Below are 13,440 nucleotides of genomic sequence, written 5' to 3' on the forward strand. Positions count from 1 at the left end.
TTTACGTATTGAATGCTGCCTCTTAGAATCAGGGCACGTCTCTATTGAACTCACCTGTTTTCATCCTAGGAGTGCCTTAGGAGGGATGGGATTGAAGACCCAACCCATTCCTTCTAAAGTTCAAAGACATTAGCCGTACATGATATATTACCATCGCCTTGATCAAGACCAGATGATGGGAACGGACGATGAAGGGCCAGAAAAAGGCAGTGTTGTCAGGGAAAGGGGAGTCTGGGCGGGCGATGTGGACTCAGTCCCAGACTTTAGAGAATCAGAAGAGTATGCTGACGTGGGCTCACAGCCCCTGTGATCTAGCCTCCCATTGCCATGGGCACCCAGGGAGTGTGAAGTAGAAGTAACACACGGATGGATGTAGAGCTTTCACTTGGTCTTAAGGCAACAGGTAGAGCTCCACGGTGGTGACAGTCATTTACACTTTAAAAGTAAGAGGGCTGGTTAGTTAGGTCCCCAAAAGTATCAACTAAAAATCTGTGTATTACCAGGATTTCAGCAAATGGCCATTTTTCTTTCAACAGGGATAGAGAAAAGACTGGGCTCCACAGGAGCGAGATTTCCAAGGCTGGCAGTGACATCTGTGTTCCACCACTGAGGACAAGGAGTGGCCATAGCAGGCAAGATCAGCAGGCGAAGCTGTCCTGAGGTTAGAGACATCACTTCTGGGTATGAGTGTTGCACGTGCCTTGGTTGTACCTTTTCTAGTTAGTAGTTGAAGGCAAGGAGTGAGAACTGATTCACGGACAGGTGTAAGCTCTCCCGGCAATCCTTAGGAGCATTTACTTAGGGCAAGAGAAACTTAGGGCACCTAGATTTTTTTTTTTTAAATTTGACATGTGTGGGTTTGGTGTCATAATTCAGCTGTTAAAGAAGATGTTGAGATCCCAGGTTGTTGAGGTCTGAAAATTTAGATAATAGAAATCTATAATAACAGTGACTAAAACAGATATTTGAAAATATGAGGCCTTTTTCCAATCATGCTGATGGTCCCATGTTGTCATGAAGATGGAGACTCTGCAGGCAACTGAGAGGAAACATATTTTGAGATGAGTTTTATTGGAAACACAAGCTTTATTTAAAACGAGCTTTATTTGACCAAGTTTTATTTGACACTAAACTATTTGTAGGCATTCTGGAGACCCGTATACAGGCAAAAGAAATAAGGTCATACGTACAATAGAGCCGGAGAGATGCTCTATCTGGGAAGAGCAGGGCTAAGCTGTCTACAGAGTGGGCTCGCTATATGAGCACAAAGGAAGGGAACCCGTTCAAGAGAGGGGACGTGTTCGACGGGAAAGAAATTAGTATGTAAAGGCCATGGGTCATGGTCGAGGAAGGCCACCTTGCCATATCGGACAAAATATAGTCATTGGAACCTTACTGAGATCACAGACGGGAGAGTCAGTTTCTGTGTTGGACCCCCTGCCTTAGGATCCGAAGCCTGGACATCACTACGTCCCAGTCGGCGTAGGCTCCTTCCAGGTGCCGGGAAATCTCGGTTCCTGCTTCGTAGCTGCGTCGGCCGTGCAGTAAGCGCCAGTTGTCAAAAGTAATCACATCACCTAGACAGAAGAATTTGTGTTTTCAACATGAACGATCATGGATTTAAAAGATTTGCAGCGCTATAAAACGGGAAATGCAAAATTCCATTGCTACTTCCTTCGTATCAAGAAACAGTAGGTTTGTCTTATTTTTTTGTTGTTGTTTCAAGTTTTGATTTAAATTCTAGCTAGTTAACATAGTGTAGTACTAGTTGCACGAGTAGGATTTAGTGACTCATCACTTACATGCAACAGTCGGTTGCAACCAGCGCAACCAGCACCCCTCTTAGTCCCCAGCCCCTGTCCAGGCCGCAGCCCCCCACCTCAGCTCCAGCAGCCCTTAGTTTGTTCTGTTAAGAGCCTGTTTCATGATTTGCCTCCCTCTCTTTTTTCCCTCTAGGTTCATCTGTTTTTGTTTCTTAAATTCCAGTATGAGTGAAATCATACGGTATTTGTCTTTCTCTGACTGAAAATGGCCCATTGACTTTTTCATGCACATCAGGCCATTGGACTGCAAACCGCTTTAGACCTTTTGACATTCAAAGTACAGGCTTTATAAAGTAGACCCTTTTAGGATTTCTACTTAAGATATTATCTTTGTGTAAGACTTCGAACTGTTTTTCCGGTTGTTATTTAGCTCTTAGAAATGTTTGTTTCCAGTTTAATGGCTTCAAATGATTTTAAGGATCGTGACTTGGTTTGTCTTCTCTGTTCTCAGTATTTTGTGTACCTTATTTCTAAGCCTCATGAAAATCCTGAAAAGAGTGTTGGCTCATCTTTTTGTGTGAGAAAACTGAGGCTCCAGGAGGTTGAGGGATTTGCCCAAAGTTACACCATTAAATAGTGGAGCTTGGATTCCAACTTGCATTTCTTTATATTGGGGGGGGGGCATTTTTCTCACGTGTATTTCAATGTTCTATGTTACTGCTCTTAAAATCAGCCTGTGCTGACTGCATTATCAGTGGATTTGTAGAGATTTCTAGCATTACTTTATCATGCCAAAGATCAATTCAAAAAATAATCAGAAGTTAAAAGTCTGTTCCACTTGGCCAAAACAGCAGTGGAGAGAAATTCCGTTTACTATAGATATGGAAAGCCTCAAGCTTGAGGTCACCTCGCTGAGTAGAGATGGTCCAGAACAAACACAACACTTTGTTTCTTTATTCCAAGTAGTTGGACTACTTCAAATACCCCTTTATTTCAGGTAGCACTATCTTTGCCAGATCAGATAAGCTAAACGAGTAAACATGACTCATGTACTTCATGAGCGGGAATCATGGGGATAATTCTATCTGTTTACTGGGATTGAAAAATTAAGTAGAAGCCTCCGTTCATATTGACTGGCGACCAGGACAGAAAATAAAAGTCGTCAGGTCTTGACCTCAGACGTGAGGCTTATAGCTTGTCTTTCCCGTATTTCTTCTTTAAGTTGGAAGTCAAAAAAATTCAGTGTGCTTAAAGATTCCCTAGGGGGTCTGTTAGGTATAAGTATTTTTAAGTCCGGAGAGGCAACAGCAGGGGTGAGGGCTGCTCACAAAGATTCTAAGTGTCCCACATGCTGTATTTGAGAAAAACTGCTCTAAATGGTTAAGGTCGAAAAACATCCATATTTTCAGTTGTTTGAGAAAATGTGTCCACTGACCTGGATTCATCTTGAAAGTAAACTTGAATTCTTTACAGTTCATGAGGTCAACAAACTCCTTCAGAGCTGCATAAAAAGGCTGAACTCTTTGAACGGGTACATCAAATACCGTGTCTCTGGTTGCGTTGTTGAAGTTGATGCGAACCACTTGGCCTTTATCATCTAATCTATTTTTTAAAGAGAAAAAAGTTAAAAAGCCATGAAGTATTTATTTACATTTCTGAGGATCAGTTTGTCTTGAAAGATGTGTCTGAAACATGGTACTAAAGAATCCAAATGCATGTACAAAAGGTATTAAGGTTATCTATGGTACGATGTAGTCATTTGTTCTTGATTCGTTCATTTAGCAGTTTTCGAAAGATGTTAAATCCAGCGTAGTTAGCATACAGTGTCATACTAGGCGGCATTGTTCAATGTAGCATTTGGCAAGTCTGTATACACCACCCAGTGCTCATCAAGGTGAGTGTGCTCTTAATCCCCTTTACCTATTTTGCCAATTGTCCCACCCCACGCCCCTCTGGCAACCATCCGTTTGTTCTCTGTAGCTAAGAGTCTGTTTCTCGGTTTGTCTCTTTTTTCTTTGTCTAGTTTCTGAAATTCCACATAGTACAATTACTGCATTGTGGGGCAGCTCTATTTTCAACTTTTTGATGAATCTCCGTACTGTTTTCCACAGAGGCTGCACCAGTTTGTATTCCCACCAATAATGCATAAGGGTGCCTTTGCCACATCCTTGCCAACACTTGCTGTTTCTTGTGTGTTTGATTTTAGCCATTTTGACGGGTGTGAGGTGATAGCTCATTGTGGTGTTGATTTGCATTTCCCTGATGAGTGATGTTGAGCATCTTTTCATGTTGGCCATCCATTTAGCAGGTATTTTTAAAAATCTTACTATATAAATGCCAGAATGATTCTAATTAATTAAAAAATGTTACTGAAAGGTTCTAGTTATTTTTTTTAATATTCAGGGAAATGAATTTATTCTTCATTCTTTAAAATAGTAGCTTTTATGGAATAAAGTATTTTTATGTTACAAGTTCATGGGTCAACCACCTTATTAGGGTTTTTTTTTTTTTTCCCTTATCAGGATTTTAAGTATGATTTTACTGAAGAATGATTGGGAATAAAAATCTGTTTTCTGAGTTTGAAGTTCACTCTTCTAATTCATTCCTTAGTTTATAGGTATGGAAACCATGACATAGAGAAAAAAAGAATCTAGCCTAAGACATGTTCTTTGTATCTCTCTACCTATGCTGTGTATCTTAGTAGGTAGACTTCTAGAAGACCGACCAATACTCTACCTCATTTAATGTTGTATTCTTAGCACTTAACATAGGCCTGCACATAACAGGCAGTTAATAAATTTCATTGCATATGTGACTATTTTTTTTTTGGTAACTTGGGAGGGTACTAACATCTTTTTAGTGCTTTTGAGATAGCATTTTGAGATCTCTCTATCGTTCCTTAGAATATTGATCATGATAATGTAAGGTAAAATTACTTTTGATGTGCAAAAAAAGATACCATTAGTTTTGAATTTAAACTATGCTCATTGTAATTAGCGCAGCATGAGCACTGTCTACACACAGAAGCAAAAGGAAGGTATATATTTTAAACTAACTAGGAAGGTAAACTTTTAGCTAGTCATAAAGCATCTACCAACTCTATCCTCTTTTTAGACAGAAGAAAGGAAGGATGGACAAAACTGCAGGTGGGAGAGGATCATGGCTAAGTGCCTAGAGTTGTCTCTGGGACAGCCCAGGAGGTGGTACTATGAGCCTACCCTGGACAGGAATCCAGACCTGATGGGTCAAACCAAATAGACTATCACATGTGCCAAGGCTTGGTGACACTGATTTGGGGTCTAGATCATATTTCGCTTACACAGAGTAAACTATTATCAACAAATCAGGGTACAGGAAGAAACGTGATTGCCTGTGATGTATAAATTACGGCTCTCTGGGTCTCTGTGCTTAATATCCAGTCTGTTCCTGGAAACTGCTCCTCTTCTGGGCAAACTCCTTCACTCCTTTAGATTTTTGTTCAAATATCACCTACTTAGTAAAGCTTTTCCTCACCACACATTAATGATGCAACCTCCATCTTCTCTAAGTCTTTGGTTTTACAGATTCTCCTAATCCTACCCTACTTCTTCCTTATTCTTCAATATTTAAAAAGCTGCTTTATTGGTTACTGTAATTTACTCATTTGTTTTATTTTTTTATTTTATTTTATTTTTATTTTTGGAAAGGAGGCCTTTTTTTAAATAATAAATTTATTTTTTATTGGTGTTCAATTTGCCAGCATACAGAATAACACCCAGTGCTCATCCCGTCAAGTGCCCCCCTCAGTGCCCGTCACTCAGTCACCCCCACCCCCTGCCCTCCTCCCCTTCCACCACCCCTAGTTCGTTTCCCAGAATTAGGAGTCTTCATGTTCTGTCTCCCTTTCTGATATTTCCTACCCATTTCTTCTCCCTTCCTTTCTATTCCCTTTCACTATTATTTATATTCCCCAAATGAATGAGAACATATAATGTTTGTCCTTCTCTGATTGACTTATTTCACTCAGCATAATACCCTCCAGTTCACTCATTTGTTTTAAAACCTGTAACTTTCTCTTCCCCTGTTAGACTTTAGGCTACACAAGGGCAGGAATCTTTGTTTTGTCCACAGATGTATCCCAACCACCAAGAAGAGTGGCTGCTTTTTCAACAAATACTTGTTGGATGAGTACATGAAGGCCATATGTTTATATAAGAAAGATGAGTTAGTATGTTGGGGACTTGATTATTTGTTAGATGAGTTAATTTTCATATTATTTGGCTGTTTCTACTAAAAGAAGAAAACATACTCAACTCTAAACTTGGAAATATCCCTAAGACCCAGCAATTGCATTACTAGTTATTTACCCAAAGGATACAAAAATACAGATTTAAAGGGGCACATACACCTCGATGTTTATAGCAGTGTTATCAACAATAGCCAAACCATGGAGAGCCAGATGTCCATTGACCGATGAATAGATAAAGATGTAGCATGTATATGGAATGGCACGTATTACTCAGCCATCAAAATATATATATATATATATATATATATATATATATATATATATTACCATTTGCAACGATGGAGCTAGACTGTATTTTGCTAAGTGAAATAAGTCAGAGAAAGACCAATAATACCGTGTGTTGTCACTCATATATGGAATTTAAAAAGAAAAAAGATGATTATAGGGGAAGGCGGAGGTTAGAGAGAGAGGGAAATAAGCCATAAGAGACTCTTAAGGATAGAGAACAAACTGAGGGTTCATGGCGGGAGGTGGGTGGGGGTGGGCCAGATGGGGATGGGTGTTAAGGAGGGCACTTGTGATGAGTGCTGGCTGTTGTAAGTGATGAATCACTGAGTTCTACTTCAGAAACCAATACGGCATGTCTGTTAACCAAGTGAAATTTAAAACATAACAAAATGAAAAAAAATTAAAAATTGGAAACACCACAAAATTTATGAACTCATGTCTGATTAAATAAAATTATGTCTGAGCAACACAGGGTAAGATAATTCTCAAATAAAAGGATAGATTTGTGGTCTTTGTAGATACTTGAAAAAATCATGATGAAATACTGTTAAATGAAAAAAAAATAAAATGTACGTAGGGAATTATGATTTTTGTTGGCATCAATTTAGGCAGACATTCTTGTTTCATTCTTAGCCCACATGGTTCCAATGAGACGGACTTTGGTCCAGAGAGGAACATGTAATCTGGGAATGGCCAATCGGAATTCTCTGACTGCCTGGCCATGGGGATTGCTTCAAGGACGGACTTACATACAAATCTGGCAGTGGGTCACCTACTTTTGTTAGAGCTCTGGGGGAAATGAGGGCTTTTGTGTATGTGATTACCAGCACTGGGGACAATGAAAATGCAGAGCTTCTGTTGCCATGTCTGAAAAGGAAGCCAACACAGAGGATGGCAAAGCTAAGAGATGAAGAAAAAAGAGACCAGTATCAGATCACACTATACATCTATCAGATCAATCTAATTTCAGTTAGATTCTCTCATTTCTGGCTGAAAGGATTCTGACTACTACAATCACACTGATTATAATTCTGTAGATCTTGTATATTTAAAAAATCAAGTGTATATAGTCTTAATTATTTCTCTTAATTAGGAAGAGAAAGCTCATAGAATATGATGAAGATTTTTTATGGTGAAAATATTCTTTTTTTTCCTCTAAAATTGGATTAAATTGTTAAAAAAAAGTAAAAAGTCTGGAGTTAATTGGAGATTTTCTTCTGTTTAAGCTTTAGGTTTAGGGTAATGAAGCTTTTGCAGTTAGCTATTCTGTTGCTATGAGAAAAGTATAAATAGTACTTACTCTATTATCTTGTGTTTGGACTGAACGGAGAAATCACAGTAATCCACTCCAATGTCTGTAAAGTCCACAAAAGTGGAAGACAAAATCTGGAACGCTCGAGGATTTTTTTCCTTGAGCTTTCGGCATACGTTAAACCCATCTACAATTTCCGAATCACCCCCAGTGACTGTTTGTTTTATGCAGTGCAGAAGCTGAACCTGCAAAAAGAAATAGATGTGTTCCAAAGTGCTAAACATTTACCTTGTTGGACACTTAAAGATTCAGAAAGTTCTGGAGGCACGGACGTCAACTAACCTCTTACATCTCTTCTGTGTCAGCACAGAAAGGGTTCGGAGTGAAAAAACTGCTTTTAATCAGTGTTCTATCGTTCAAACATTGTTTCAGTTTGAGACATGAACATAGGCATGAAAATGTTCTTTAGTAAACCAAAGACGGATCATAATAGCTGCAACAAGCGAACACTTCATGTTGGAATATTTGCACACTTCGTGTTGGCTCTACAGAGGAGGGGAACCGGGGTGGCTCAGTGGGTTAAGCATCTGCCTTTGGCTCAGGTCATGATCTCAGCATCCTGGGATGGAGCCCCGCACTGGGCTCTCTGCTTAGTGGGGAATCTGCTTCTCTTTCTCCCCATGTGCTCTCTCACTCCTTCTCTCATAAATAAATAAATAAATAAATAAAATCTTAAAAAAAAAACTAGGCAAAGGAGGATGGATAAGATTTTGGACATAGAGAGAAATCAAGTGCATGATAATGGATGTGCAAAAATACACAGCTCCTTGGCTATCAAAAGTTTGGCCACAATAGACGGTCACAAAGAAAAAGAATAGATCCAGTGGAAGAAGTCTTTGAAGCCCTCATCGTGGAGTCTCAAATGTCAGATGAACAAAATTGTACTTTCTCTTGTGCACCGAGGGGAATTGTTAAAGGATTTTGAATACAGACATAATGTAGCCAAGACTGAGTTGAAGAATATTAGTTCAGTGGTGTTACTTAGGATACATTTTTTTTTATAAAGGAGCAATTAGTGAGGCAGTAACTACTTGAGAGTCTAATGAGACAGTTCAGGTATGAGGACAAGAAGGAAATAGAGGTTGGGTGGAGTTATGAGGATAGAGAAACCCAAGAAACATAGGGAATAAAAAAACCAAAAGGATAAAAAGGATAGTTTATTTTATTTTATTATTTTATTTTATTTTTATTTTATTTTATTTAAAGATTTTATTTACTTATTCATGAGAGACCTAGAGAGAGAGGCAGAAACACAGGCAGAGGGAGAAGCAGGCTTCCTGCAAGGAGTCTGATGGGGGACTCTATCCCAGGACCCCGGGATCATGACCTGAGCCGAAGGCAGATGCCCAACCACTGAGACACCCAGGCATCCCAAGGATAGTTATTTTAACTAAGATTTATGGAGACATGTTGGACATTATTTCATTCTGAAAAACAAAATATAGAAAAATTTAGAAGTATATTTTTTGAATGATGTTCCTATGACTCCTTTTGTTACGTCAGCATGAGTGAGTGATTTGAATACCTAAGATTTTCCACCTAATGATTTTTTTCTATTTAAAGAATATTCAGATTTTCTGCTTAAAGAAACAAACACTATTCAACTATGGAAACATTCTGAGTTAAATAAAAATAATAAAGAGGCAAATATTATCAAACATCCAGAACAGCGGGAACATGAGTGGGAAAAATATCCATTTGGCTTGGTTATTTCCATAGATGGTCTAGAGCAGCGTCCATTGGAACGTTCTGCGGTGACAGACTGTTGTTCTCTGCTGCCCAATAAAGTAGACACCAGTCCCACATGGCTGTTGTGCACTTGAAATGTGGTCCGTGTGAGGAACTGCATTTTAAATTTTATTTAAACATAATTTTAAATTGAAATTTAAATGATCACATATGGCTAGTGACTATTGCATAGTGCAGATCTAGAACACAAATCCTGCCTTCTTCCCCAAACTGCACAAATTTTCTCAATTTTTTAAAATCTCCTACATACTTGTTCTCAAATTATGATTGTACATTTATTGGTTCCTCACAACACTCCTTACAATTTGGTACTTTCATCTCCATTTTATGGTTGAAGAACCTGGGACCCAGGAGAGAAAAAGTTGGCCAGCTAGTAAGAACTCAGCTCCTCCCTGGTAAAACTGACTTTCAAACCTTAGTCTGTTTGATTAAAATCATCATACAGCAAGTTCCTTTCCTACAAAAGGGCTGAATCCTCTTATGGGACTCTTAATAATTCAGTATAGTGTGGTGTGTGGATGTATGTGCTCTGTAGGCTTAAAACCCCATTTCAGGTTGATGATGCCTTCTCTCCTTAAAAGATGTTGTGTATTTATTTTTCTGACATACACAGAGGGGGAAAAGAACACAGGCCAGGGGAGTGGGAGGCAGAGGGAGAGGGAGAAGCAGGCTCCCTAATGAGCAGGGAGCCCAGTTTTGGGCTCCGTCCCAGATCCCTGGGATCAAGACCTGAGCAGAAGGCAGATGCTTACCCGACTGTGCCACCCCAGGGTCCCTCTTACTTTCTGATGTTAGGAGAGACCTGGTTTACGCTCATTATCGTTCCGTCCTTAAACTGATGCCAGTTTTTTAAACTTGAAAAAATATGTGCATAAGCCGACGAAGTCATTGTAGAAAACTCTCTCATCACCAGGGCGACGAGGAATGAAGGGGTATGATCAACGAGAGGAGGAGATGGAAACGTCAACCTCGTCTACCAAACTCCCAGAAGGCAAAACAAAGGCATAGCTCTGTCTCTGAGAGAACCAGTGTTCTTTAAGTCCTCTTAGATTTTGCCATGATGAAGTCACAGAATACTTCAAATACAAATCTTTTAAAAAGATCAACTGATGTCTTTTACATATATAGTAAGGCCAAGTAATAATCTTCTTTTATGTAATTATATTTTAATGCAATCTTATGAAAGAACAAAGATGATGGTGCCAGACAACACTTGCATCACTAAGTCAAAAAGTATGTATGCACCTGATGTGTATAAAATCCAATTTTATTTCATGTAATTCATTCAGAACCAAAAATGTTTTCTTTCTAGATGTTACTTAATGGCAGCATGTGACTTTAGGCCCAAAGACAGTGAGCAAAGGAACATCTATGTTTCTTTAAAGATGTGTCACCTTATCCCTGCCCTACATGATCCAAATTGATGAAATTCAACTTTCAGCAGGTAACTTGTTATTCCGATCATTTCATCTGCACTGAAAAGTGACTTATTCTATTTGTTATAAAAAGCTCGGACTTTGTTACAAAGACCCCTGAGTGATTCTAAATGGAACCTTGAGAACAAACAGGTGCCTACGTTCTAATTATTCTCCTACTACAATCTAGACATTTTAGAAAACATGTTTCATTAAAAAGTCTTCTATCAGGTCATTTATCTTCGGACGTTTCATTTGCTGATGGAGACAGGTAAGACTTTGTGGCATTTCTTTGCCTCTTTATAGCGTATCTATGAGGTCTCCCTTACGTGAAAGGTGCTGGGTTATGTCTTGAGATAGAGAAAAGTGGAAGATTCAGTTCCTGTATACAAAGAGTTTGTAACGTCTGACGATGTCTATGCTCATTACATTATATAAATCATGGTAATTAGAAAGTCCAACTCCAGATCAGCATGGTATGGTGAAAAAACTAATTAGAGGCCTGGGTTCCATTTCAAGTGTTCCTTAGTCAGATGTCACTCTGTGAAAGCATTTAACATTGCTGTGTGTCATTTTGTTATCTAACATAAAAAGACAGGATCAGTCATCTACCTCACAGGACTGAGGAACCAGACAAAATAATATATGTAGCAGTACTTTAAAAAAGTATAAAATGCTATGAAAATGCCAAGCATTATATTATACTTTAAGAAAATTTATAAAGCCACATAATCACTTTTCCTTATGCTTTCAATATTAACCCAGAAAGGAAACCTGAACTCATAGAAAAAAGTAGATAATTAAAATGTTAAATTAGAATCTAGTTTTCTAGCCTAATTTTTTAGAACTTTATTTTGTCCAACTCTCCAACCTATCTTTGGTAGATAAATTGAGCTGATTAGTTTGACTTTTACCCCCTCAAAGTTTTAGAGAATCTCTGGGTCATATTTAGAAAAATCACATTGTGTGTCCTCCCCGCCCCCTCATCTCTATCCAAAAGGTGACTATAGGAGTCATTTTACTGTCATCATTTTGTTCAAAAAAAATATGTGGTGTTTTACAGTCAAGGAAATAATTTAAAATGTGTGAAGTTACTACTGGCAAGGAAAATGGGTTAACAACCAGGGTGCAGAGAAAACTTTTTCCATCAGCACGATGGCAAAAAAAACCAGACTAATTTTGATTTTGGCCTACTTTGCTTTCATTAACTAGAGAATCGCCCCAAACGTCCATTACCTTTGAAGATACAGACTTCTGTGTGGCTATTTCATTTAATCCCATTTAGCTATGAAAGTATGAAGAAAATACCTTTTCAAAGGTAGTGTCCTGACCATTTATTTCTTGGCATAGCAAAAGTGATGCTTTTGCAAATATATCGCTGGTTTAGCAAAAATGGCAATTTTGTGAAAATGTAGTGGTGGAGTGTCCTCCCAGAAACTGTCCTGGAGGGTCTGGGGCTCCATGCTGAGCATCTCCCTCCTTGGGGAGGAATCTGATAGATGGGAGAGTAGACAGTTTCCAAAAATAACCATGGTTATTCCCTTCTTGCATTCCCACTTCTTGAAGCTGGGCGAACCCACTACGACTTCTCTAGACTAATAAAACACGACAGAAGGGCCCTGGGCCGATTACTAACGTAGGTCTCACGAGGCCTCTATGCTTCGGCCTGCTCTCCGAAGATCCACATAAGCCTGGCTGGCTTGCTGGGGGGTGACAGGGCATGTGCTGCAGAGACCAAGCACCTTAGGTTGTTCACCCAGGCCAGCCAGCTCCCAGCCCTGCAGCAGGACTGCCCGGCTGCCCACAGCCCACGTTGTAAAAACACGCGCTAAGCAAACGGCTAGTCCCCTCGGCCACTAAGTCATGAAGTGATTTTTCCCAGTGATCGCTAACTGATACGAATGGTGGCCAGGTGACGTTGGGGAAAAACGCTACACCGTCCATTCCCTCTCTTGTTTTTGACTCTCTTGGGAATGGTAAATATGCAAAAAGACCTCAAGGTGTACTGCTGTGAAGCTCGTCTAGGCAAAGCAAAAAGCACCAATAGTTATTTCTAAAAGGAAAGAAAGAAAAAAAATTTAATACACCAAAATCTTCTATCCCTTGGGAATGTCGGGCCATTCCGGGTTTAGGCAAAGAGATTTTGTCTGGATTGTGCTTGAAGGAGGATCTACGTAAGACAAATTAGCTGGCGAAACGTAGAGTCTTTTAGACTCAAAATACAGGAGGATATTGGTCCTTGGCCTGCCTTGTGGAAAATATGTTGAGGCTCACCTTACCCCAGGTGGATGATGGAGGGCCGGATAGTCAGTGTGAAAGCTTAGCTTCCCGGTTGTGTAGGCCACATTGTTTGCGTCAATTTTGTCTTGCACTTGCCAAGTATGTCTGTAAAATACAAGAAACATATGTTTAAACAGGCTGTTGGTAAGCCAGAGGAAATGTGTTAGAATGAAGTGGATACATGAGGGAAATGGAAACTTTTCATTTTATGAAATAATTACCATAACGATGTGAGCCAGGAAGAGGGCCCGACCTTCCCTTGTCCAAAGTCGCCATTTGAGAGCATACACCTCCTCCTTTCTTGTCTCTTCTCCAGAGAAAAGTACATTTACACGTGAGTCTATCCCATAGAGTTTATAAAGAGGAACGTGTGGGATTGTCTGTTATGCTTTTTAATAGGTTAGT

At 39.4% G+C, this 13,440-nt stretch overlaps 1 protein-coding gene across 5 annotated transcripts in view; it reads right to left on the bottom strand.

Annotated features, from left to right (window-relative positions):
• Positions 1–1,071: 1,071 nt before the first annotated feature.
• Positions 1,072–13,440, bottom strand: part of BBOX1 (gamma-butyrobetaine hydroxylase 1) — a 57,083-nt gene continuing 44,714 nt past the window's right edge. For all 5 annotated transcript variants that reach the window (XM_055317830.1, XM_055317832.1, XM_055317834.1 and 2 more), the window contains 4 exons: positions 13,035–13,140; positions 7,580–7,776; positions 3,199–3,365; positions 1,072–1,577 (listed from right to left, as the gene is read on the bottom strand). In XM_055317830.1, the coding sequence (XP_055173805.1) occupies positions 1,417–1,577; positions 3,199–3,365; positions 7,580–7,776; positions 13,035–13,140 (631 nt within the window). In that variant the 3' untranslated portion in view covers positions 1,072–1,416. The remainder of the gene's footprint in view (positions 1,578–3,198; positions 3,366–7,579; positions 7,777–13,034; positions 13,141–13,440) is intronic.

The sequence above is a fragment of the Nyctereutes procyonoides genome, unplaced genomic scaffold, assembly GCF_905146905.1.
Source record: "Nyctereutes procyonoides isolate TBG_1078 unplaced genomic scaffold, NYPRO_anot_genome, whole genome shotgun sequence".
In the NCBI taxonomy this organism is placed as follows: domain Eukaryota; kingdom Metazoa; phylum Chordata; class Mammalia; order Carnivora; family Canidae; genus Nyctereutes; species Nyctereutes procyonoides.